The 25,243-nt window shown below is 44.3% G+C and overlaps 1 protein-coding gene across 1 annotated transcript in view; it reads right to left on the bottom strand.

Moving 5' to 3' along the window:
• Positions 1–25,243, bottom strand: part of cps1 (carbamoyl-phosphate synthase 1, mitochondrial) — a gene marked incomplete at both ends in the record, with an annotated part of 39,195 nt that overhangs the window by 12,739 nt on the left and 1,213 nt on the right. Inside the window, 27 exons of the mRNA XM_079731301.1 lie at positions 1,240–1,317; positions 1,901–1,976; positions 3,945–4,012; positions 6,278–6,472; positions 8,555–8,736; positions 9,470–9,533; positions 9,955–10,020; positions 10,930–11,071; positions 14,062–14,180; positions 14,983–15,159; positions 15,652–15,850; positions 16,162–16,372; positions 16,703–16,847; positions 17,180–17,308; positions 17,882–18,039; positions 18,774–18,963; positions 20,734–20,829; positions 21,433–21,531; positions 21,733–21,810; positions 22,320–22,461; positions 22,612–22,718; positions 22,907–23,035; positions 23,339–23,428; positions 23,522–23,614; positions 23,702–23,758; positions 24,104–24,193; positions 24,385–24,529. Coding sequence (XP_079587427.1) covers positions 1,240–1,317; positions 1,901–1,976; positions 3,945–4,012; positions 6,278–6,472; positions 8,555–8,736; positions 9,470–9,533; positions 9,955–10,020; positions 10,930–11,071; positions 14,062–14,180; positions 14,983–15,159; positions 15,652–15,850; positions 16,162–16,372; positions 16,703–16,847; positions 17,180–17,308; positions 17,882–18,039; positions 18,774–18,963; positions 20,734–20,829; positions 21,433–21,531; positions 21,733–21,810; positions 22,320–22,461; positions 22,612–22,718; positions 22,907–23,035; positions 23,339–23,428; positions 23,522–23,614; positions 23,702–23,758; positions 24,104–24,193; positions 24,385–24,529 — 3,325 coding nt within the window. The remainder of the gene's footprint in view (positions 1–1,239; positions 1,318–1,900; positions 1,977–3,944; positions 4,013–6,277; positions 6,473–8,554; positions 8,737–9,469; positions 9,534–9,954; positions 10,021–10,929; positions 11,072–14,061; positions 14,181–14,982; positions 15,160–15,651; positions 15,851–16,161; positions 16,373–16,702; positions 16,848–17,179; positions 17,309–17,881; positions 18,040–18,773; positions 18,964–20,733; positions 20,830–21,432; positions 21,532–21,732; positions 21,811–22,319; positions 22,462–22,611; positions 22,719–22,906; positions 23,036–23,338; positions 23,429–23,521; positions 23,615–23,701; positions 23,759–24,103; positions 24,194–24,384; positions 24,530–25,243) is intronic.

Genomic DNA, 25,243 nt, shown 5'->3' with positions numbered 1-25,243 from the left:
ATGGTAAATGATGAGCAAACAGTTTTCTGCATGCTGAGGGGGTTTCGGCCTACGCCTGATGGATACATTTAAAGGGAATAAGGGTTATATATTGGACCACATTTCTGCAAAACCACGATATACAGAGGAGCCCGTACCACATATATCATATCATGGTATCGCTAGTTTGCTGTAATATTACTTTTCATTCCTTGGTTGGTTTTTATATCTGTCTCTGTCAGCATTGTATCATTGGGTCTTAATTTTTTGTCAGCGTTTCGTTTATTTGATATGTTTCTATCTAATTGTATCTACTATTCATATATTTGTGACTATTTTGTATGTTTCTATGTAAATGATGGGTGGAACCACAAATGGGTTGTCTGCGCCAAAGCCTGAATTCTGAAAAATGTTATTCACGCATCTTGTTTACTTTTAATGTTTGTCTAAATAACACGATTAAGTGAGTATGAAATTCAGATAAAATCAAGAGGAAAAAAAGGCAGGCAGTGAAAGATCAATATGCTGCTTTCATACAAGAAACGTTCATTTGAACTTGATTACTGTACTTCTTACTTTCTATGCCGTCAAATCATTGTTTGTCGTTGTGAACAATAGTGGAAAAGTAATCAATGCCCTTCTATGAAGGTCTTTCTGGTCTGTGGCTTGAAACATAAAGTATGCTCTCATCTCGACCACCCCCCCCCCGCATGCATTAGATTGGCCTCTCACTACTGCTAACACCACTGCGATCCTACAGCTATTTACTTCTTCCATTACATCCCTGTTTCAAGAATGGCTTTGGTTTAACGTTTATCTGACCACTTTTACAGCACATTTTGTCCTGTTTGACGCTGACTCAAAAAGCAACCAAATCATAAACCAGGCTTTGTTCGAGGTTAAAAAAAATCAACCGGGTCTAAACACCAGCCGCTTTCTTAGTTCTGATGGCTGGCTATGTTCCAAACACCCGACATAAGAGTGTCCAACGCTTTGCTCATCATGTGTGGACCGCTTTAGCGGCTGATTGCTTCAGCAATCAGGTGCCATAGGCTTTGGAATGGGCAACCAATGGGAATTAAGGCTTGCAAACAACCTTTGTGATTGCTAATCATTGACATTTAAAATGATACCCAGAAGCTTTGTTCTGCTGATGCTTCAGTAAGCTACAGCACTAGCGTCTCCAGGAACCCTGTTTAAGGGTGATCCACTATAGCTAGTCATCATATACTTGAGATAAGGCAACTGTGCAGGTCTTACCTTGCCCGCTTTTGCCACTGCGTCCACCTCAACTTCTCTGGCACCAATGATGAACTTGGTGATGACCACAGGATGCTCCTGGGGGACAGAGGCCAAGACACAGAAACATCTTAACAACAGCACATAAAATAATGCTTGAACGCCCCCCCCCCCCCCAAGGTTGTAACTGTGTGACATGGTGGTATGATTTACGGTTGATAGGGTTTAGGGTTCGGATAGAACTGGAAAAACGAGGGAAAAGAAACAGACATAATGACACGCCTAAGAAAAGGGAAAGACCTCATGAATAAATGGTAATACTCTAGATACTTTTTAATAGAGATTAGTTTGACGTACTGTGCTTGAATACGTACAACTTTTAATAAGGGTAAAATAATCAATCAGGGCTTTTTATGCGATAAACCAAACCAAAAAATGACTTATTCTGAACATATAGTAGAATAAATGAAAATAGGCTCTGTATTCGAAAAGAGCCCATATCACAGCTTTTGCTGTTTTGTTATGCAATTCATATAATGATATTGATCAAATATATTATGCAGCCTTAGGCTGTCCACAAAATCTGGAATACCCACTTACACCCACACCATCTCACACACACACACACACACACACACACACACAGACACACACACACACAGGGGCTAGTACCGCAGCTCACCTGGGACACCTGAGAGGCTTCTTCCAGGAAGCGCTTCATCTCTTCCTCTCCATATGCCACATTCATGGCAGAGCCGCTGTGAAAACAGATCAGCACTGTTTGTTTCCCATCCAGAGAGATAGAAAGAAAGACGCATCCGTCTGCTTTATCATTATTAGGGACATGCTACATATTTAATAACATAGCTGAGAATGTGAAATGAGAGGCAGAGGGAGAAATAAAAGGAAAGAGAGGCTGAATAAATTCAATAAATGGAGATTAAGTTGATATATTTAGGTCCGCGGACACCAGTGTTTTTAGAAACAGTGCAGAGATAGTCATTACAAAACAGCACATTTCAGCACATTATTATTTGTTGTTGTTTTCGGTTTTAGATTGCTGGGCCCTCCACCTGTTAAAGGGAGGTAAGGAGAGACGAGGAGATAGCGAGACTAGAGAGAAAAAGGAAAGGACGAAGGCTGGGTGAGACAGCAAGTGAGGAGACAGACAGGCAAAGATGAAGAGGGACGAGGCGAGGGGCTAGGGGGCTTGTAAATCCGAATGCAACTTGGGATTCTCTGTTGGCGGTAGTCTGCAATGTTGAGAAGAATCAAGAGAGTCGTAGTACTATAATCCCTTAAATCAAAGTAAATAAACAACAACCTAGGCTAATGAAAATGTTATTTTGCTTATATTCCTGATGAATTGACCAAAGTACCATTACTACCAACATAAAAAACATTTTAACCGTCCGATGCATCCAAAATAGCATGTTTCGATGTAAAAGCCCTGTAAAGACACCACAGGGAGCTCATCATCATCGTTTACACTAAAGCATTAATTCACGCAATAATGTCTAGATTTATTTTACATATGATTTTTGCATTCCCTCTGGAATGATCACAAATACCATTTAAAGTTCAACAGTGCTCAAACAATCATATGCATTTGTGGGATTCCCAAGGTGGTGTACTCGGTAAAGTACAGAGAGTCTAGCAATGCATTTGCTAGACTTACCCATGGCTAATGTATTGGTCGAGAAAATGTTTTTATCTAAACCTGGAAATGAGCAATGTGGGGTGTTCATAGGTTTTGGGGTTCTATGTCTGTGTACAAAGACTGCAGGAAATAAAACACTCAAAACCCATTAGCTTGGATGTCAAGATGAGAAGATCTAAAAGGCTCTGATGCTGGGACACGATAAGAGAGAGTTCACACTAGCCTGAGGGCATGGTATCAGCACCGATGAGAGGGTGGAGAGGATCAAGGAGGGGAGAGAGTCGGGTGTAGGAGAGGAGGAGAGAAGGGTGTAGGAGAGGAGGAGAGAAAAATGAAAACAATGGAGGGAAATAGAACAGAATCAGTACAGAGGGAAGGGAAGGAGAGGAGAGGGGAGAGTATGGAGTAGGGGAGGAAACAAGGAGAGAAAACTATGGAGGGAAAGAAAACTGGAATGAGTACAAAGGAGAGAAGAGGAGAGTTGAAGAGGAGTAGAAAGCAGGGACTAGGAGAGGAGAGGAGAGGGGAGGCGACGAGAGGAGACGAGAAGAAGAAGGAGACGAGATAAGAAAGACGAGAAGAGAAGAGAGGAGAGGAGAGGAGAGGAGAGGAGAGGAGAGGAGAGGAGAGGAGAGGAGAGGAAAGGAGATGATAGGATATGAGAGGAGACGAGACAAGAAGAGAGGAGAGGAAAAATATGGAGGGAAAGAGATTGGAGTCAGTATGGATAGGAGAGGAACAGAAAATGATTCAGAGCTGAGCAGGGGAGAGGCCGAGAAGAGAATGATTAGGAACTAAGAGGAGACAACATCAGAGAACACTTGAGAATGAGGACATATGGGAGGAGAGAGAGAGAGAGAGAGAGAGAGTGTAAGGATACGGAGAGAACAGAGGAGAGAACAGAAAATAAACCTCTAGAGGATAGGACACTCAAGAGAGCAATAGAGGGATGAAGAAAAAAAACGCTTGCATCCACAAATGTGTTGAGAGTAGGGCACTCAAAGGAATATGACAAATGCCGTCCTTATGTATGTATGAACAGAAAAGTGTGTTTTGGAGCAGTTACCTGAGAACGTAGGAAGGTCTTAGGAGACATGGGTAGCCCACCTTGTTGGCAAAGGAAATGGCATCTTCCTGTAGGGGCAGAGAGGAAGAGTGGGGTCTGAGAAGGGGGTGCATGCCAGGGGCAGACTCATTCAGTACAGACACATGACGACTAGGTCACCTTATTAATACGGAACAAGCTACGGCCTTGTTTTCATGCTCAGCACTATCGCAAGCAAGGACAGAGTGTGTGGAAGGACGAGGGGACTTCAGTGTGTTTAATATGAAATAGTAAAGGCATGCTTTGGAATATGAATGGAGAATATGAATATAGAATAGGCTCTGGCTACAGAGTACTGCCTCTGCTCTTTTCCCTCCAAGGAATTAAATCTTCATCTCATGTTTAAGGAAAAGTAATCACAGGGATTTCATTAGATAACCAGAGAAGTTTTCTGAGGGTGTCAAATGGTAATTATTTTTGTGGTTTATCAAAAGAACCCTCAAAGACAAATGTTCACCTTATGTCTATATTTATTAATATAACCAGAGGGGCGGGATTAATTGTTCCCTTAGAATAGCAGTAAAAGAAAATGAGTTTGTGCGTCTGTCTGGGTGGATTGAAAGTGTATTTACACTGGACTATAGTTTTATCTATTGACCTGCTCGCATTTTGAAACTAACCCCTTCATCTCTTTTTTCTGAGCTTTTTTGTTGGTAAATAATTAGCCCGTTTGGACTTGACGATATCAAGAAGAAGAGTTAAAGGTCAGGATGTCACACATAATTGCACACTAATCACCCTTATTTATCTGTTTATTAATTGTCTTTCCAAGCTGCTTATGGTGCAAGAGCCACTGGTAGATGTCCTAACGGCCACTGAGTCGAAGGGCATTCTGCCTTAGTAAGCAGCACCGATACACTTGGACTGAGATAACCCAGTCACGGAAAGCCATTCCATTCTACAACCCCTTGAATTAAAAGGAGGGTCTCCAACGTGGTGTTCGAGTACAAGATAAAACTTTAATACATTTCATTTCTTCTCACAGGGGGGATGTGGACTTAGTGAATGACATCACACACACACCCCTTCCCTGTTATCACCAGGTTCTTTCTTTGAACCTATTCATGTTCTAAGTTCTCCATCTCTTCCCTTCATCGCTCCTTCACTCTCCTTATTATCAAGTCTCTTTCCGGAGACATTGTGCTGCGTCACCAGTGTGTCTCATCTTAGCCCATTAAAATAAAGAGGCGGTGAGCTCCAGAGAAGACCGCCTGCGAAGCCAGCAGTGAAACAGACTCTGGAGATGGCGGATGGCGTATGGCGGGACAGCAAAAGGGGAATTCTTCACCAGCCAAAAAGAGATCCAGGCCCCCTGATGCAAGCACACGGTCATGTCTGCCCTACACAGTAGTTCCCTCCACTCCCCCCCCCCCCCGCCCCGTCTAGGCCTGAGGGGCCAAGGTCAGCCCTAATGGAAGAGGCACATCAAAACAACAGTTGCCAACACACACGGGTGCTGCAGAAGTTTCAGCTGGGGCAGCAGAGGTACTGCGAACATGACAAAAATAACTTGAGACATCCACAGAGGGAGTGAGCTGTACATGCTGTACACATTGTCCGTAGGTACGCAGGAAAACTGCAGTTTAGTTTGGCTGTGGGTCTCCTTGCTGTATGGCAGCTGAAGTTATGACTGAAAATGATTGGCAATGTGACTTGCACAAGGGTATTTATAACATTCACTATACAGCAGCCATTTATCCTTGCTAACTCCATTTTATAGTGTCAACGGAAAGGGGTTATGTTTTCTCTGTGTCAGTTTGCAATTAAGAATGCATCTACCAATACAACATATACTGTATACTTGTCACCAGCAGGGGGGCTATGGCTGTTGGATTGACACATCAGGGGCTCATCTCATTTGATTGGCCTCTTAGGGAGCTGGAGAAGCTCTACCTTAGTTATAAAGATATCTGATAAAAACTAAAAATCTGAGGAAAACTTAAAAGTTAACACGGCCAGCTACTTTGGATCCTAGCTTTAGGATGTGTTTTTTTTACCCATGGGACAACCACACATTTTACGGGTTTTGTTAATTAATTGAAGGGCTATATATAGAATTTGTCCAATGTATTATAGCTGTATTTCCGTGTGATTATTGTAAATAAACCTGCCATCATTCTGTATCTTAAACAAAATGTACTCAGTCATTCAATCAACCAAGTGCCTAGGTTACCTTCGCCGTCTTCGCTGCGAGTCATTATGATGACTGGCGGAAGAGGCCAGGCGCTACACTAACCAACACACAAGCTGCACAGCGCACAGTGCTTCAACACGGCCCCTGTGTGGGCCCTCACCAGGGAGCTGAGGGCCCTCCAGGGTGCCTGGGCGATGCCGAGGTTGTCCAGGATGCTGGAGAAGACAGAGCGCTCCTCGGCCCGGTCGATCTGCAGGGGGCTGGTGCCCAGGATGTTCACCCCGTTCTGGTGCAGCGGCACAGCCAGGTTGTTGGGGATCTGGCCCCCCACCGACACGATGCTGCCCGAGCAGCCCTGGAGAGGAGAGAGAGAGAGAGAGAGAGAGAGAGAGAGAGAGAGAGAGAGAGAGAGAGAGAGAGAGTGAGAGAGAGAGAGAGGAGAGAGAGCGAGAGAGAGAGAGGAGAGAGGAGAGAGAGAGAGAGAGAGAGAGAAAGGAGAGGAAAGGGAATGACAAATAATTGGAGGGATTGCCAAAGGGATGGAAAAGAGATGACAAACAGGTTATTATTGGTACGTTAAGAATTTGCAACGATGAAGTTGAATGCAAAACACAACCAACCTCTGCCTAACCTTATGCTTTACACTCAGAATAGATTAAAGGTCATCTAACAGCTGATGTTGGTCATTCCTTGGCATTACTTGAAAGAGTGCTTATGCGTGTGTGTTTGTGCTTGTGTGCGTGTGTGTGTGCAAGCGGGCAGGTGAAAGTTCTCTATAATGGAAACTCTACGAGCGCCTCTTCCATCCTGCATGATCCAGGGTGGATGCCGTTTCCATGGCAACTACAGGTTGCACCTCTTCACTATTCATGGTTCACTGTCCCGGGTTTATCTCCCAGCACTAATGCTGGGTTTGCGCACGCACGCACGCACGCACACACGCACGCACGCACGCACGCACGCACGCACTCACTCACTCACTCACTCACTCACTCACTCACTCACTCACTCACTCACTCACTCACTCACTCACACACACACACACACACACACACACACACACACACACACACACAAACACACAAACACACAGCATGCAAGGGACGGTGTTTGTGGGGGGGGGGGGGGCATATGTTATCCTAGTGAACAAACAAACACTTAATCACACTCTGATCCTATTGCCACTTCTACTGGATTACATTTCCTCTGGAAAGGGAAAGTCAATTGGCATTAGCCCATGATCACAGAAAGAACATGGGATCAGTTGCACAAAGAGCCATGCACACACCTGATAGCGCTGGGGGATAAAGCCTATATACAAAGCCTCCAGCACGTCTTAGCAAACTTTCAGTGGGCAAGATGCGCCCAGACACATCTCAAAGGCTTATTTTGAGTTGAAAGCCATAACCAATTTACTCAACTCAAAAACTGCATTTTGAAAATGTCTAGTTTGCCAATTGTTTCAAAAAAGAATAAAGGTAAAGTTATTGAGTGTTACATATATAAACAATTGCTTGGCCTCAAGCAGGTACAATTCTATATGTTATTTTGGACCGTTACTAAATGGCAAATTTAAAATTTAGTTAACTTTTATTTCTGTACAGTTCAACTTTCACAGAATCTTCCAGTTTAGAGTTAATATACAAGTTTAAATAAAAACAGGAGTCACCAACAAGGATATTTGACAATGAATTGATGCATCATCCATGCGTACGTGAGCCGAGTCGTTGTTTTTCTGGGGGAGATGAATGGACTGCCCGTCCAGTGCTCTGCAGGAATGCTATGGTAAATGACTTCCTCTTGGAAAGTTTTCGTTGCAGTAGTACTGTATCGGTAAGCAAATTCAAAGCAAATCATAATAGTGGAGAAGAATGACTCTTCATTAAAACACTAATACACATGGCCACTGGGGCCCCACTTAAAGTGCTGCTCGGCGTCACCGTCAGCGTCACTGTGTATGTGTCCCCGGGGAGCGTCACGGACCGCTACTTCCTCCATTGAAACCAATCAATGCACAAACAATGATGTCATAACTTAGGACGAGTGATAGTGGTGAGTTGATGCTAGTGTTCGAGAACGATCAGTTGGTGTTGGCGTGTGCCTGAATGTGTGTCTGTGTCATTGTGTGTGTGTGTGTGTGTGTGTGTGTGTGTGTGTGAGTGTTTGGTTTGATGTGTGTGTGTGTGCGCGTGTGTGTGTTGCTGTGTTTGTGTGTGTGTGTGTGTCAGTGGGTGCATGTGTGTTGCTGTGTGTGCGTGTGTGTTGCTGTGTTTTTGTGTGCATGTGTGTTGCTGTGTGTTTGTGTAGATGTGTGGGTTAGTTGGTGTGTGTGTGTGTGTGTGTGTGTGTGTGTGTGTGTGTGTGTGTGTGTGTGTGTGTGTGTGTGTGTGTGTGTGTGTGTGTGTGTGTGTGTGCGCGTGCGTGTGCCCACTCTAACCTCTTGTTGGGTGATGTCCAGGACACGCTCCAGGGTGAGCTCCTCAAAGTAGAGGCGGTCACACTCATCAAAGTCAGTGCTGACCGTCTCCGGGTTGTGGTTCACCACCACCGTCTTCTTGCCCATCTGCCGCAAGGCCCGGATGCTGGACACCGCGCACCAATCAAACTCCACACTGCTGCCTGGTTGAGGGCCCACAAAAAGGGCCTTATAAGGCGTTCCTGACACAAAGGTTCTAATACATAGAAAAGCACACGACTGCTATTCAAAAGAGGTGCAGGAAAGATAGATGTATTGGAATCAGAGGAGCACGCAAGCAGACTTGAACACAACGACACGTGCAGGATTTTCTATCAGGAATTAAATGAGCGATGTAAAGAAATCCATTTGAGGATGTTTTATAAGAGTCCGTAAACAAGCTGGCATTTGCCAAATACAATTAAAGGTTATTACAGGTTGAACTGCCAGATAAATGAATGTGCGTCTATCACATTTTAACCGCAAGCAGTGACTTTATAGCGATCTTTGAACCATGATCTTAAATTTGCTCGGGATTACAGTCTTACACTCTGAACACAAATTGAGGTTATGGAGAATTATAATAAAAGTAATCAAGAATGACTCTTGGTGTTGCTTGGCAACCATTCAGTCGTCGTAACATAAGTAATAAAGCTTTACTGACAGCAACATTTTGACATTTGAGAGTCCTCTTTTGTGTTTTTGAATAACAAATGTACCATGAGCAATATAATAATAGTAGTTTTACGAGTTGGTTACTTCACTCTTAACAGTGTGTTTTTCTAGCGAGTTTTCTAAGAGTAATGCATTCATTGTTATGTATAGCATATAGATTGCTATAATTCAGAACATCCACAGAATGTCTCAATAAACCATGACAGTGAAACAAGACCGTACCGATATGGTAGGGCCCACAGCCAAGGACCATCACACCCCGGTCTTCGAAGGACAAGTCATGCTCCTGTTGAACATTTACCATGAAAAACAATGTTTTGATGCCCAGTGTTTAGATCACATCAAATAAAGCATGAAGCATAGCATACATTAAATATGTAATATTGTAAAATAGGATAAAAAAATAAATCAATGTTAATTGTGTGAAGCAATATTGAACATTTAACAGGTAGGATCTTTGTCATGAGTGTACATAATCATTGCTGTTTGGGGTGTATATCATTTGGTACCGTTGTCAAACACAGGTCTGATGCTAGAAAATATTACATTTTTCACACACACACACACACACACACACACACACACACACACACACACACACACACACACACACACACACACACACACACACACACACACACACACACACACACACACACACACACACACACACACACACACACACACACACACACACACACACAGACCTCTCCGTGGTAGGTGCAGTAAAGGTAGTTGGTCATGGCAGGATATTCTGCTGCCAGAGTATCAATCTACAAAGGAAGGGAAAGAGGATATTAATAATTCAATCAGTAAAACAAACTGTTTTCCTGCATCCCTAAGTTCATTACTAGGGCACGCTAATTCTTCTACTCCTGGCCAGTGTTTATGTGACTCGTAAGTTCTCCAAAGCTGAACATTAGTACTGGGTATAATACAATATTGTGATTGCGATTATTCATTGCGATGAGCAGATTATCGATATTATATGAAGCTAACTGTAATACAAAACAATAAAAGATAAAGCAATTGCTGAGTTGTGACTGTGTGTAATTAGACTTGAACGTGACTGCGCACAACTTCAAATGTTTGTTTTTTTTTAAATAAATCTATTTAAACAAATTAACGACAACCATTCACAATTAGCTCAATAAAGAAGCCTAAATCACAATTTCAATTAACATGCAATTAATTGTGCAGCCCTACAATGTATATAAGGAAAAAAAGCAATGAATAAGGAATAACATATTGAGCGATGTTTTATTACTACATCAATAATGTATCTACTTCCCAGCTGCAGAACTGGTTCTTTGTATCTGTATCTCACAAAAATGACAAAAAAAAAGAGTCTGTGTATGTATGTTTGTCCTTCGATTTTCTTGACAACTGTTCATCCGACCGACTATGCACTTGTCGGGGGCTGCGTCGCTGAGGACCCAAAGAAGTGCACTGTTGAGTGTCGTGTTGTTTGGATGAATGGTTCTCGACAAGTCTGCAAGCACGGGAAGGAATCGGGCCTGTTCCGTTAAGGCACGTCTTTAAAGGGAAACAGGCTCTGCCCCTCGTAACCATCGAAAAGGTATAGACACTGTCACTCTTAATACGACACCTTAGAGGGACGCAATTAATGGAGGTGGGTGGTTGGTCCCCACCACCACCCACCACCACCCAGCAGGACTTGCCTGTTTGACCCAGGGTCTGATGTTGTGGGCCAGCCTCAACTCCCTGGCGGCCGAATCGCTGGAGCCCATGATGTGACCTATCTGTCGGTCCGAGAAGCCGTCCTGCTTGGCCTTCAGCAGCAGCTGCCTTGGCACGGTGACACTGCAGGGGGACAGATGGACACGGTGAGGGGAGACAGATGGACACGAGGTCGGGAGAAGCTCGTTGGATCTGGTAAGGTGTCAAGACAGAAGCATTGCGGTATGACAAATAGCGTTTACCGACTGTTTAAGGACGTAAGTGAAGGGTGCGTGTGGGTGTGTGTGCATACATGTTTGTTTGTGCGCGTGTGTACGCCTAGGTATGTGTCTATATGTCTGTCTGTCTGTCTGTCTGTCTGTCTGTGTCGGTATGTGTGGGTGTTCTGTATAGGTGTTCCTCCAAGTCAAGTCAACCAGGAGTGTCAGAAGTAAAGCTCCCGGGTCGCGGCTGGCTCCCCCTGTCCGACGGACCCGGGCAAACAAGGCCGGCCGGGAAATCGATGCCCGGGCCGGGCGACCAGGAGCCAGCACGACAGGTGGCCAAGTGCAGCCGTTTAAAACCCCTTTACCAATCGATAAAGGTTTCATGCACATGAGGTTTGAAGGAGCATTTGGAAATATATGGGAGCAACGGGAGAAAAGGGAAGAAATCCTTTCCTTCCCCCTCTACGGCACAGCCGGCTCTCTCTTCCCCCGTGTGAATTATTTATGACCCGGTACCGTAACGATATTGGAAATGTCAAGTGTGTTTTAACTCCCACCGCAGCCGGTTGAGTTGAGAAATAACAAACCCCTGTGAAACGGCCACGGGAGAGAAAGAGAGATAGAGAGAGATAGAGAGATAGAGAGAGAGAGAGAGAGAGAGAGAGAGAGAGAGAGAGAGAATGGGGCTGCGAGAGACAGAGAGATAAAGAGAGAGAGACGGGGAGGAGAGAAGGGGAGAGTAAGGCAGAGGACTTCTCTATGTTTGGAATCACAGAAAGAGCTTCAAAGTGCAGACATTTGATCAAGAGCACTTACTCGTCTTCCTTACAAGAAGCATCATCGGAAAAAGTATTTTATTCTCAAATAGGCTTGTATAGGAGAGACACACAAACATTTCCCAATCATGTTTTCTCAAATGTATTTGATCAAACGCACACAGAGACGGATGGAGATAAAGCACAAAAATGTGCCCTGCCCGTCTATGGGGTTGGACCTCACATCATCATCACAGCAGCGTTGACCCTTACAAGAACCATAAATACCTCACCTTACATCACCTCAAATCCATTAATGAAAATGGTGGTAGATGACCATTAAAGAATAGAAAAACCAGTTGCTGTGCACTTTGTCACTGGCTTTCAACTGACTGCCACTTACTATCCAATTCCTTTAAAGTTGTGTATAAAGGAATACCACACACCCCGGTTTGAGCCAGACCACGCCCACTATCACATCTAAAAATAAATGTATTTAAAGGCCATCGTGTGATAGGATGACGGTAGAATCACAACTCCACAAGAGAACAATGTTCAAACATGCACCTGCCTGCCCACACACACACAGACACCCCCCTAGGCCCACACACACCCCCCACAAAGACACCAGACAGGACGGCAGCGCTGCAAGCCCACCTGCGCCCCACTCTGCGATCAATCAGATCTAAAAGCCTGTTTCCCACGTCCTGAGTCTGTCCGTCCACTAATCTCCCCGCCTAGCGCGGCGGACCACAGCCACAGCCGGTGCGCTTTCGCGGTGGCCAGCGGAACGGACACCGGCCCATTAATCATTGAAAGGACTGAGCTTCCAAAGCTGAGATAGAGTGACCCGTTGAGCCCAGACCGCGGGCCTGAGGGCATCCACGCTGGCTTTGAGCCTTGTGCAGTGGGGGGGGGGGGGGGAGACGTGGTGGTGCCAGTGGTGGTGGTGGAGGAGCTGGGTGGTGGAGGGGCCAGCTGAGACCAACAAGGTGGGGAGTGGAGAATCAAAACAAAAGCAAAGAGAGAGAGGGAACCGGTAAGGGAGAGGAGGAGAAAGAGGTCTTGAGCCGGAAAGGAGGAGACGCGGCCTGAGGACCCTTGGAGTCTCCGGGAGCGAGGTTAGGAATAAAGAGTAGGGGACGGGAGGAAGAGAGCCGAGGAAAATAACCGAGATGGACCGAGAGTATAGAATGTGCAGACATCCCTATAAAGATTAAAGATCATAGATAGGCTGGACAAGAGGATGCTCTATCCACCACGGGAATAGTTTAGAGTGTAAACTTAAACTTTATAGGGCTATAATTTTACACACACTTTGGAGTCAATGCTAAGTGTGATTTTCAGGTCTTGATTTCAAGATGATTTAAATTGTCTTAGTCATTATAGAATATTACGAATAATGGGAAATATGCACACAGATACACACAAAAGTGTCAGATTGCAAAGTGAGTGAAGGAGAGGGTATTCATGGGGTAGCATCGTTTCTAGTGTTCTTAGGAAGTACTTCTAAACAAAGAATTAAAAGTACATACACAAATGTAGGTCTCAAAGGGACACCAAGAAACACGCACACAGACAAACAGACATACAGACACACACCGTCCTCAACTGACACACAAACAGCTTTCTCAATCCAACAGTGACATCTAGTGGGTCAGGTTATGAAAAGACTCAATCTAAATCCTCTCAACCAATACCTTATGTGCTATGGGATACCATCCATCAGAACAAAACAAAGATGCTGCAGAAAGGCCGACTGACTCCTTATGGGCCGTAAGATTAATTAATTATATCAGTGTTTAGTCTGGCATGTTAAAAAATAACCACTACAGTTCAAAGGAATTACAAAAGCCTTAATATCCGACTGGTATAGGCCTACTCCTAGCACAACATTGGCAAGAGTAGGATCGTCCAGTTTGGTTCCATGCTTTTTATCAATCTCAGTCCCCTGATATGTTAATGTAAAAAAAAAGAAAAACATAGATGGTAAAATGATCACAGGTAAATTGTAGTTTGATTTTGGATTGCTCTAATGATGGGACTCTTCTCCATGTTGTGCAGTGCAGTGGGTGCCAACAGCACCAGACTGATGTACCTTTCATATGACCCATAAGCCTGGCATGGTATGTGTTTCTGGGTGGTGTGTTACCTGTTGAAGTTGGTCAGGTGCTGCTCCAGCAGTGTGATGCGGTTGAGTTTGTGCAGGAACCACTTATCTATCGCTGTGAGCTTGTGGATTCTGTCCACGCTCATACCGCTGTGGAGGGCCTGGAGAGAGAGACACAGACTCAGACCGAGGCTCTCCTTAAAACAGTAAGACAGCAGCTTCCCTTTGTCTAAGGATTTCATTTTCAGGACCCTTCTGTTATTCTGCACAGTATATCCAGCAGATTCTGACATACAAATGACTGGGATAGCCGTTCTGTCCCCCAAAAGCCTTTCTATTTGCTTCGGCTGGTTCTGGAACAGAGCGATCTGTGTTAAATCTGTGAATAAAGACGTGAACTTGCAGTAGGTGAACTGACAGCCACCTTGAAAGGGGGTGGGTGGACGGGTGGGGGTGGCGTTCTGTGTTTGATGGCCCGGCAATGCGACGAGCATCATTAATCCATAATTCCCCCCACACGCACACGCACACACACACGCGCACACCGACACGCACAAACCCACACGCACGCACGCACGCACGCACGCACACACACACACACACACACACACACACACACACACACACACACACACACACACGCACACACACACACACACACACACACACACACACTCACACACACACTCACACACACACTTCCAAACGATCTCATTCCACATTTAAGGGGACCATCTATCTCCGGAGTCAGGGACGCCTGGCTGCTCGCTATTGGGTCTCTGACAGCGACTCACGGTCGCTGACGACCTTCTCACCGCAGCAAAAAAAAAGGATTCACCTTACAGCCATTAGTCCTAGTGAGCTGGTGGAGATAGCGACGCCCCCCCCCACCCACCCAGCCCTCCACCACCAGACAGATGAATGGACAGCCCCGGCTGGAGGTCAGAGAGCACGCAGCAGCACCTTTGCCAGAGAGAAGACGCGGGTGCTGGAGGGCACGGCCAGCTCCTGCTCGAGGTCCTGGGCAGCGCCCCAGGCCTTGTTGAGGGGCAGCCGCGGCATGAAGCCGTCCACGGACGGGTGGCACATCCTCAGGGCCTTCTGCATGCTCTCCTCAAAGGTGCGGCCCACCGCCATCACCTGGAGGGCCGGCGGCGTCGGGGGGGGGGGGGGGGGGGGGGGGGGGGGGGATGATGAATGGGAAGGGCGAGAGAGAGAGAGAAAGAGAAAAAAAAGTGAGAGAGAGAGCCGGAGACAAACAACAAAAGAGATTTAGGGATTTGTTTGGGGGTTGTGGTTGTGGGGACGTTGCGTCAGCACTTAAAGCTGCACCATGTTTTCTCATTGGCGGCCTCTAGTGGCTGGGGTTGTAGATATATTTATGGACTACGATACAACAATTTATTGAGAGAAATCCCCCAGACAGTATTTTATATGTGGATGGGTTTTATTCCTGATAGAGTTTCTAGGTCAGATATTTTCATATGGAGTGTACAATGTAGATGAAATAGAAAAGTTCCATAGTGCAGGGTGAATTTGTCCTCTTATTATCTATATTGCATACTAGTAACACGACGTGTGCAAGGAAAGGGAAGGCACTAAGAAAGTAAGTAACCCCCCCCTCCATCCCACCTCTCCGACGCTCTTCATAGCGCTGCCTATTTCCCGGGACATGCCCTGGAAGCGGTCCAGGTCCCAGCGGGGGATCTTGGTGACGATGTAGTCCAGGCTGGGCTCAAAGCAGGCCGTGGTTTTCTCCGACACCGCGTTCTTGATCTCCGGCAGGGGGATGCCCAGTGCCAGCTTTGCTGCCACAAATGCCAGCGGGTACCTGGGAGATGTATCCCGGGGTCCAGGGACAAACACATATGAGTGAGTTAACAGTGATAACAGGTCATCCAAATACTATCGCAGATACGTCAGAGGGACAGGGGGAAAAACATATTAGAGAAATAAGATGTGAATGCCATTTCACTATATCTGTATAGTGACACATTCAACCATTTGGCAGGTACAAATTCAGGGCTACACACTAAAACACTCGCTTTTGGCCGGCAGAATTTTCCCACTCTGGCAGGAAAAAATGTTCGAAAATTCAGAGCCAACATTTCGAATGTTGGACCTTGGCGTTCACCGTCTTACCCGGTGGCCTTGGAGGCAAGGGCTGAACTGCGGGAGAGTCGGGCGTTGACCTCGATGATGCAGTAGTCCAGGGAGAAGGGGTGGAGGGCGTACTGTATGTTGCACTCGCCCACGATGCCTAGGTGGCGCACCACCTTGATGGCGGTCTCGCGGAGCATGTGGTACTCCTCGTTGGAGAGGGTCTGGCTGGGGGCCACCACGATGGAGTCACCTGGCAACGAAGTTACCCGTCATTTCTCCCATCACACACTCTATCGCCAATTCGTGGTGAATCAATCGGTTCTTGACACTGTATATTTCATCCCAATAAATTGTTTGCGATGCGGGTATGGTGCCTCAGTATTCTAATATCTTATTTAAATTGGATCCCAGCATTTTATTCAATATCACAATAGCCAAACTCACAGGTAATGGTCATTCTTAGCCTGGATATGCATGCATAATGTATGCATGTCATCGCCTACAGTGGCATCCAGGTCTAATGAGCAGATGGGTGAATGAATTAAGCAGTAGTGAGACACTAGTGGAATCTTTCCAGTACCGGTGTGTATGCCCAGCGGGTCGAAGTTCTCCATGTTGCAGACGGTGACGCAGTTGTCAGCGATGTCCCTGACCACCTCGTACTCCACCTCCTTCCAGCCCATCAAGGCCTTCTCCACCAGGATCTGTCTGCTCATGGCCAAGGCCTTATTCACACACACACACACACACACACACACACACACACACACACAAACACACACACGCACAAATGCAAACACTTCAAATATCTGACCATGACTCGTTCTGAATAAATAATACAATCCTCAAAGTCTTCTCAAAGTCTTAATTACTTATATTCCCTTTTTAGTATAAATGAATAGCCATACTTGATGAGCAGGTTCACATTGTGAAATACGACCGTCAAGATCAACAGTCAAGTTCCCTGCAGGCTTCGAACAGAGCGGCAGACATCCTTCTACCCCGTATGAACCAAGCCTGTGTGCGTGCGTTCATCGATGCCCTTTGCTCGGCGCACCTTGCGAGCTGTGTCCTCCAGTCTGGGTCGGTCGCCGCACAGGCCTGAGCCCAGACCTCCCAGGGCGTAGGCCGAGCGCAGCATCACAGGGTAGCCGATCTTCTCCGCTGCTTTCAGGGCGTCCACCACCTGGGGGGAAAACACATTCATCACGACACCAGTGCTTCTTCTGGGACATTTTTCTAGACTGTCTGGGTCTCATGTCTGGTTTGGCTTTCACTTTGGATGTCGCTTGTTCAGTTGCAATGGGTCGGCTAGTTCCTTTTTATAAACAACTAGCTGATTGAATGGCTTGAATTGTAGCTGGAGTTGAGCTTGAAGGAGCAGTGACATCCCAGGATCCTTTAGTAGAAAAATAAATAGTTGTAGTAGTTTCCACATATTATTTAGAACAACAGAAAGAATATGTGACCTGTAATAAAACAGTTACAAAGTACAGGTTTTACCTTTTTACTTAATATGCTGTAATATAGCTAATGTTCTGCCCCACTCAGTCCTCAGGGTTCCTCTGTGCTGGGGCGGCTTGGTGGCTCAAACCTACAAGTGCGCTAAGTAGGCGGTAAGCCTACTTAGTGCACTTGTAGGTAGCCTACTGGTCCTAGGCAACATGTCCTTCTGTCTCTTCTTCAACCTAAACTCCCATCTCCGTTCACTCATATCACATAGCCCATCATTTTTCTTTTAAAAAGGTTTCCTTTTTACCGACTCCACAGCGAAACTAGGGGCGATCTTCTCGTTGATCTCCATCAGTTTCTCAGCAAAGAGCTGCCTGTCCTCCGTGGCCATGATGGACTCCACCGGGGTCCCCAGCACCTTGACCCCGTACTGCTGCAGGATCCCACTGTTAAACAGCTCCACACCTGCGCACACATCACAACATACACAGATGGACCTATATCAGGAACACGTTTTGGCGGAAAATGAATACCTGCCACGAGTAAAGGTGTAACGGTTCTGAAACCCAGACCATAACCTTGCTGCAAACGTCCACGGGCCCCAGTCGCGGTTCCGTCCTGCCGTGTCGCGGGCGTGAACTCCTATGTTTTTGCTTGTCTCCAGCAAACGTTCATCACCCACATCGCTCATTAAAACACTCACACGACAACATTGCTAAAAACGGTTCACAAAGTTGCCGTGGGTTGTAACCACGGGAACCCCCTCCTTGTCCTTCCTAGAACTATCGCCCATAAATGTATCTTTTTAAATCTCCTCATGGTCAAATGATGTTCACACAGGGGGAACATGAGCCAAACGATGGGATCATTTACGATTTAAGACAATTGATTTAATCTGTGTGGAAGTTCATTTAAAAATGTCCGTCATTCTTATTCACCGCCAACCCATCAGGACGCATAAAGAATACATTTAAATCGAATTCTGACCTGAAAGATGACAGAAGAATCGTTTCACTTCTAGCCACCAGCAAATGGCAGACATGTTGTAACACTCTGCAGGTTACATATATATATATACAACATACAATATATATTACGCTAATGGAAAACACCAAAACATTGTCAATCTGCCGATCAGTGTTTAGCGTGCATGTAAACAAACTTAGCACTGTTGTTGGAACACAGTGCCGTCCCCTCACCACAGTTGAGGGCGGTCTGGCCCCCCATGGAAAGCAGGATCCCATCGGGCCGCTCGGTCTTGATCACTTCCGTGACAAACTGAGGCGTGACGGGCAGGAAGTACACCGAGTCGGCCTGCTTGGTGCCGACCTCGTTGGTCTGCACCGACGCTATGTTCGGGTTCATTAGCACCGTCTTCACGTTCTCCTCCTGAGGCAGCCCACACATTATATATGGATCGTGTTATGAAACCCGATTAAAAAATGAGATGAAAAAAGTCACACGATGAGAGTTAGAAAGTAGGTGTTATTTATTCACGGATTCATTCAGCCCCGGGTACATTCCGACAATTGAAACAATCATTAAAAAAATTACAATGCAAAGAAACGAACAAAGAATTCTCCTCAGATAAATCTATATGAATGTTACGTTTGACTTTGATCTTATTTTCTTATCAAAGGCGAGGACAGGGCAAAGATTTTTACGCCCTTCAAATCTCCTGAGAAGAGTTGTATCATGTTGGCTGCTAAACAAACAGCCATCTGATGACAATGTAGTATGCCACAAAATGCAGCTGCTCACATCTCAGGCAATAAATGGCCGGTTTATGTGTCGTCCTCTTTAGTTAATGAATTCAAATGTCAAAGTAGCCGGCAGCATAAATGAGCATTCCTACATGCATTGAAGATGGACAAATTAACAAGCCTCTCTCGAAAGTCTGTCCCAAATTATCACACATCACTAAGACGCTTTCAGATTGGTGTTATCTTGAAATATTAAGTATTATGAAGTTTGCGTGTACCAGAGAACACTCATTTGACCTTCTGTTCTGAAAGAGGGGCTGTCTGTTCGCAATAGAAAAGGTCCAAAAGCACAATTGTCATCAAAGGGATGCGCAGCTCTTGTTTTTTTCAATTTTACTGAATAATAAGTTACATTTTGTTGGAGGCAATTCAGGCAAGTCTGATTCAGTTTTTTCAATCCCATAAGACAGAGTTGAGTAGTGCACAGAAACTGATCATTGGAATTGACAGTGGTGCTCCGTCTGGCCTGGGGTATAATTAAAAGTGTTTTCAAATGTTTTATACCCCTGGCATAGTCTTAAAAGCCTTGTGAATGTACCATTGACGATATCCAACATAAACCTTTTTCGATTTGCTGTATATATTTTACAAACACATTTCGAAAAGTGAAATGCAGATATAAGTGTGGAAAACACTACATTTTTACCACATCATTTTATCCGATCTGGTATATTGAAATAAATGCAACTGCTTGGTATGTAGCTAAAGACAGGAGTTTTGTAGCTAGCGACCGAACAGATAAGCCGCGTAGACGTTTCAAGGACGAAATTAACATTCTTCTTCTGCAACAATAGAAAATAGTTTTTCCAAAGGCTTGGTATTTTTTTTGGTTTCATTAAAAGCTGAATAAATGGGTTTTAGATGTAATAATCATCATCCCTATGCTAATGTGTTCATTGTTTTGACCAGTGTGTTTCTTTATGTAAATTAGCCCTTTGTGTTGGTGCATTGTTCATGATTGTCTGTATCTGTAGCCTGATAGGTCTCTACGCTGTCCATCATTCTTGCCTGTCAGTGGGTTACAACTTTCAGTCAATTCTTTGAAATTGTTACATTTTTAGGTTTTCTTAAAAAATACCCCAGGTGACCTCTGGGTAAACTACGTTTGTACTTAACCTATATATTATGTTTTGCAAAACAAATATATGTCCTTCTTTTCTATTTGTTTTGGAAAACAGTTGCAGTTGAAGCTGTACTGTGTAGGTTAGCAGGCAGGTGGGTTGGGTGGGGGGGGACCTGGATGGATTGACTCGTGGATGGGCCCATCATATTCTATAAACATTCTAGTTCAGACGTGTTTTAATGGAGTTAATAGCCGCGGTAGTAAAATGTGTGCAAATTAGTGCAGGTTTAAGATGGCAGTATACTTAATATATAAAAGGTGCACATCTCTCACCTTCAATGCTTTAATGGCCTGGGACCCAGAGTAGTCAAACTCTCCTGCCTGGCCAATGGACAGTCCCCCGGAGCCCAGCACTAGGACCTTGGACACCTAGAGCATTGCAACCATGCATCACACACAGACCCTCAAGCAAACGGCTAAACATAGAGCAGTTTGAGTCTTAAAGCCCAAAGCACATGGCTACGTACAGCTCTGCTACATTTGGGCTACGTGTGCTTTGTTCTTTTAAAGATAATATGACCACACTACAAGTATAAACAGGAATTTTCTAAAATAAGTACTTTTGACCTTGACCATTGTACTGAAAATCAATGCTTACGACTGGTTGGATCAAATAAGTAAAAGCAATATGGTGACCTTTTAGGGGTGTGAATGGATTGGTATCTCAGGATTAGATTCCATTTCAATCCCTGGAGTCACCATTCAATTAAAAATGTAATCGTGATAAAAAAATAATATATTTTTTATATTTATCAGTTGATTTAAAAAATGTAAACGCACAAAAGCAATCGTAAAACACAATTTAAAAAAATGGAAAACAAAGGAATTTGATCTGTGGAAGCTGTGAAGCGATTAAGAATCGTAGAATGTAAGACATTGAGATTCTTAGGTGAATAGATTTTTCTTTCACCACTAAAACCTTTGGTACGTCTGTGTGTTTTGAAGTAGTTTATAATGAGTGCCTTGACCAACCTTTGTCCTAGGAGGGATGATAGGCTTTTTGGGCATGACTGACACAATGTTGCCGTCCTTGCCCTTTTTGATCAGCGATATGAAGGTGTCGAAGAGAAACTGCAGACACAAAAAAGGGACAACAATCCAACCCACCACTATTCAGTTAGAATGATAATCAGCTCATAATATTCCATTGTATTTGTTTGACCCTGAAATAATATTTGCAGAATGGTGTTCCAGTGCAAGGCTGGCCGTCTAGTTGAGAGAGATCTGCCATCAAGAGAAGGGTTCTGTGGAGTGTTCAATGCGCAGTGTTACCTCTGTGTCTGTGGGACCTCCTTTAGCCTCGGGGTGGAACTGGGCAGTGAACACTGGCTTTGAGTTATGCATTATGCCCTGGAAACAAGGGTGGTTGTAAGAAACAAAATGACAACCTTCAATCAGACATATTTTTAAAAAAACATTGGGTTTAAAAAGCAATATAATACGGAATATAAAGGTAACAGACTAAAGGGAGATTCTACCGCAAAGTTTGTGGCTAGCTATTGTGATTGTTTGAATAGAAAAACACGAGAACTAGCTATCGTGTTAAAAGTATTTTTTAATAAAAGTGAAAATACATTATTTAAATAGATATCCCTTGGTATAATGGTAGAATAGCTTGTTGTCTATTTTCTGGGATGAAAAACAGAAGCATAACCACAGTCAACACAATGTGGAGTTACTGCATGGAGAGGGATAATGACGTGTCTATTAAGCAGGTAGAACAGGTATTTAGGTTCCTACTAGTTAAAAAAGACCTGTATTTCTTTATTCAAAGGGTGACACCAAACATCAGACTTGTTTGCACATTAGAAAGTCAGGTAAATTAAGAAGAAAGAATAAAATATCTTTGGGGAATTCACCTCATTGGTGCCATCATTGGCATTGACAAATAGCGGACTCCATCCTGGCGGTAGAGACTCAGTGTCGATGCCGTAGCCGTGGTTCTGGGCTGTGATGAACGCCTGGCCCGTCATTACATTCAACACTGGCTGATTTTGCCCCCTGATAGACGGCAAAGACGCATAACAAGATTGTCTACGTGCTCTTTCTTTGCAACATGAGGTTCGGATTAACGGTAAGTTAAAAGCATTATAAAAGGGCGTTTTTCCCAAGAAGGTATAGGAATGTGTGAATGCCGGGTATGCAGGTCACCTGTTGCCCATGGGGAGCTTGTAGGACTGAGCTCCGGCCGCCAGAGCAGTGATCTGGTTTCCCATGCAGATCCCAAACACTGGCTGGGGACGGTCACTGTCCAGAACCTTTTGTAGGACACACAAATGCCAAAATTGGCAGTGATGTGTTACGTTCTACAGACTCAACCAGTGAGTATGATGAGTTTGGTGTCATCTTAAAGGATAATATCTCTATGAAATCTGAATGTAAAAGAAGCCTGTATTTGTTTGCATGATATGTCTCAAGTGTAAAGTGTTAATGAGACATCACCTACATTGCGGACATTTTGAATCAGAGCCTGGGCTAGGGAGGGGTCTCCTGGCCCATTTGAGATGAACAGACCATCATAGTCTAGGCTGATGAGGTCTTGGTCCCAGGGAACCAAGTGGACCTCAGCACCACGCTACACACATAAACATAAACACACACATTTTATTTTCAATGCAACTCACTACATTTATTTTTGATTTGCTGAATATATATATATATATTTATGGATAATATAATGCTAGCATGCCTAAAAAATGCATGCTATCATTCAGGTTGCATTACTGGTACAATATTTTTTATATGAACAAGAAATAAGAATGTATAGATGAAATGATCATGGAAAACTTAGCCATCAGCCAAAACGTACGTTTTGGAATAACGTCAATGAAGTCTTTGATACAATGTTCTACTTGTTCAGCATTTTTAAGTCTCTCACCTTGACCAACAAGCGGATAATGTTATGCTTGATACCACAGTCGACAGCCACTATTTTGATGGGGTTTCCTTTACCAAACACTTTGGTTTCCTGGCAGGGGGGGTCACAGGTTATTCGTACTTCAGATTATACATTAAATAATAATAATACATTTTTTCAATAAAAAGGTTTATTGTTTATTACCTTGGTGGAGACATCTGCCACCAAGTTTTTCAGGTTTGGGTTGAATATATCAACCGGCTCGCCGGCAAATTCAATCTTGCCCAAAACTGTTCCCTGTTCGGGGTAAAGATCGGAGTGTGTCCTAATGTGGTTCACTTAACAGTTCTTAACAGTTCACAAGAATTCCACTATTGTGTCTACCTTGTCTCTGATGATCTTTGTCAGCATCCTAGTGTCTATCCCATACAATGCAGGGACCTGTATGAAGAGAAACAACAATTAGCACCTTTTTTAATAGCTCCCATTATTATTTAGTTTGTATTTCTAGGCAAAAAAACTCCAAAAAGTAAAGCACCTCTTTGGCGACAGGTGGCTCTATAACTCGCAATAAAACCAAAACGATGGCCGTCCTCGCTCATTAGATAGATATAGATCAATAGATGAATAGATAGGTCTACTTTATTGTTCTCCAGAGGGATCCCCAGGGGATCAATAAAGAATTTGCTAGCATTTGCATTTAAGGTTTCACACAGAACATTGGGGCCCACAGCGAGTCTGCTCACGCAGAAATTGCACAGGCGGTGACATGTCTAGTCAAATTACCTTCTCCTCCTGAAGCCAATGTCCCAAGGATTTGACCGAGTTCCAGTGGCTGTACTCGTGACTGTAATCTTGCACCAGGAGACCAGAAACCTGAAGACCCAAAGCATATGTGCGGTTTATTACTCTGCTCTTGTACACTGTGATCTTATCTATCAAAAATTCAAGATTATCAAGCATACTTGGGTAAAATAAGCCAATAATAGGACAGGAGCCTGCAAAATCTGAATATAGGTCTCTAAAGTGTTGTCTTTTCAGACCACGCTTTAGTGCATGTGAGTGACCTGTATGCGCTCAGACTCCACGTTTCTCCTGAGGCCCAGTTCATCCAGCTCGTGGGTGTTGGGGACCCCATAGTTCCCCACTATGGGGTAGGTGAGGGTCAGGATCTGGCCTCTGTAGCTGGGGTCTGTCAGCGCCTCAGGATACCTAGTTGGCAAACAGGGGAGTACAAGGGCTAGACAAGATTTCATAGCAACGTAGCATCACTATCCTACATCACTTTACAATAAAGCTGACATGAATGCCGAAAGTGTTTGAAGAAATACACAAACGTATAATACGATACAATATTAAAGCTGGTAAAAAGGTAAAGTAATATGTAATTGCTACTATTTGTTCATTTGGATGACGCTTTTATCCAAAGCAAAAAAGGCCTACTGATAATTAGGCAGGGAATGGAAGAACCGGCCAAGCCATTACACAATCCTGTCCCATAACACAGGCTTCTGAACACATGCAGAGGTTAGCATGTGACCTCCCCATTGTCTAGCAGTAGGGGATTAGTTTCTTTAGCTAGCAGGGGTTTTGGTTAAATCATTAGGGTTGTAATGATGGACCTCAAAACTTCAGAAGCAACAAAAAGTGGACATCTTTAAAGCATAGTATTACATTGCATTGTAACATTTTATGTGGTTTATTTCTCGTTAAACGCGCACCATCAAACCAGAACATGACGCACAATATTGGCACGCACAATATTGGCATACACATATTACAGCAATACTTTTGAGGTATGGCAACCACACACAACGTCACAAAATACTGATGACGTCATCGTATTTCGAGATTCTAACAGGCTTTCTACCAGAGGTTATATTGCACTTTCAAATATATTGAGTATTTAATTGGCCATGATTGTCT

The sequence above is a fragment of the Pollachius pollachius genome (assembly GCF_949987615.1).
Source record: "Pollachius pollachius genome assembly, chromosome: 3".
NCBI classification, from domain to species: domain Eukaryota; kingdom Metazoa; phylum Chordata; class Actinopteri; order Gadiformes; family Gadidae; genus Pollachius; species Pollachius pollachius.
The sequence above is the reverse complement of the archived record's forward strand: the minus strand, read 5'-3'. Positions and strand labels throughout refer to the sequence as shown.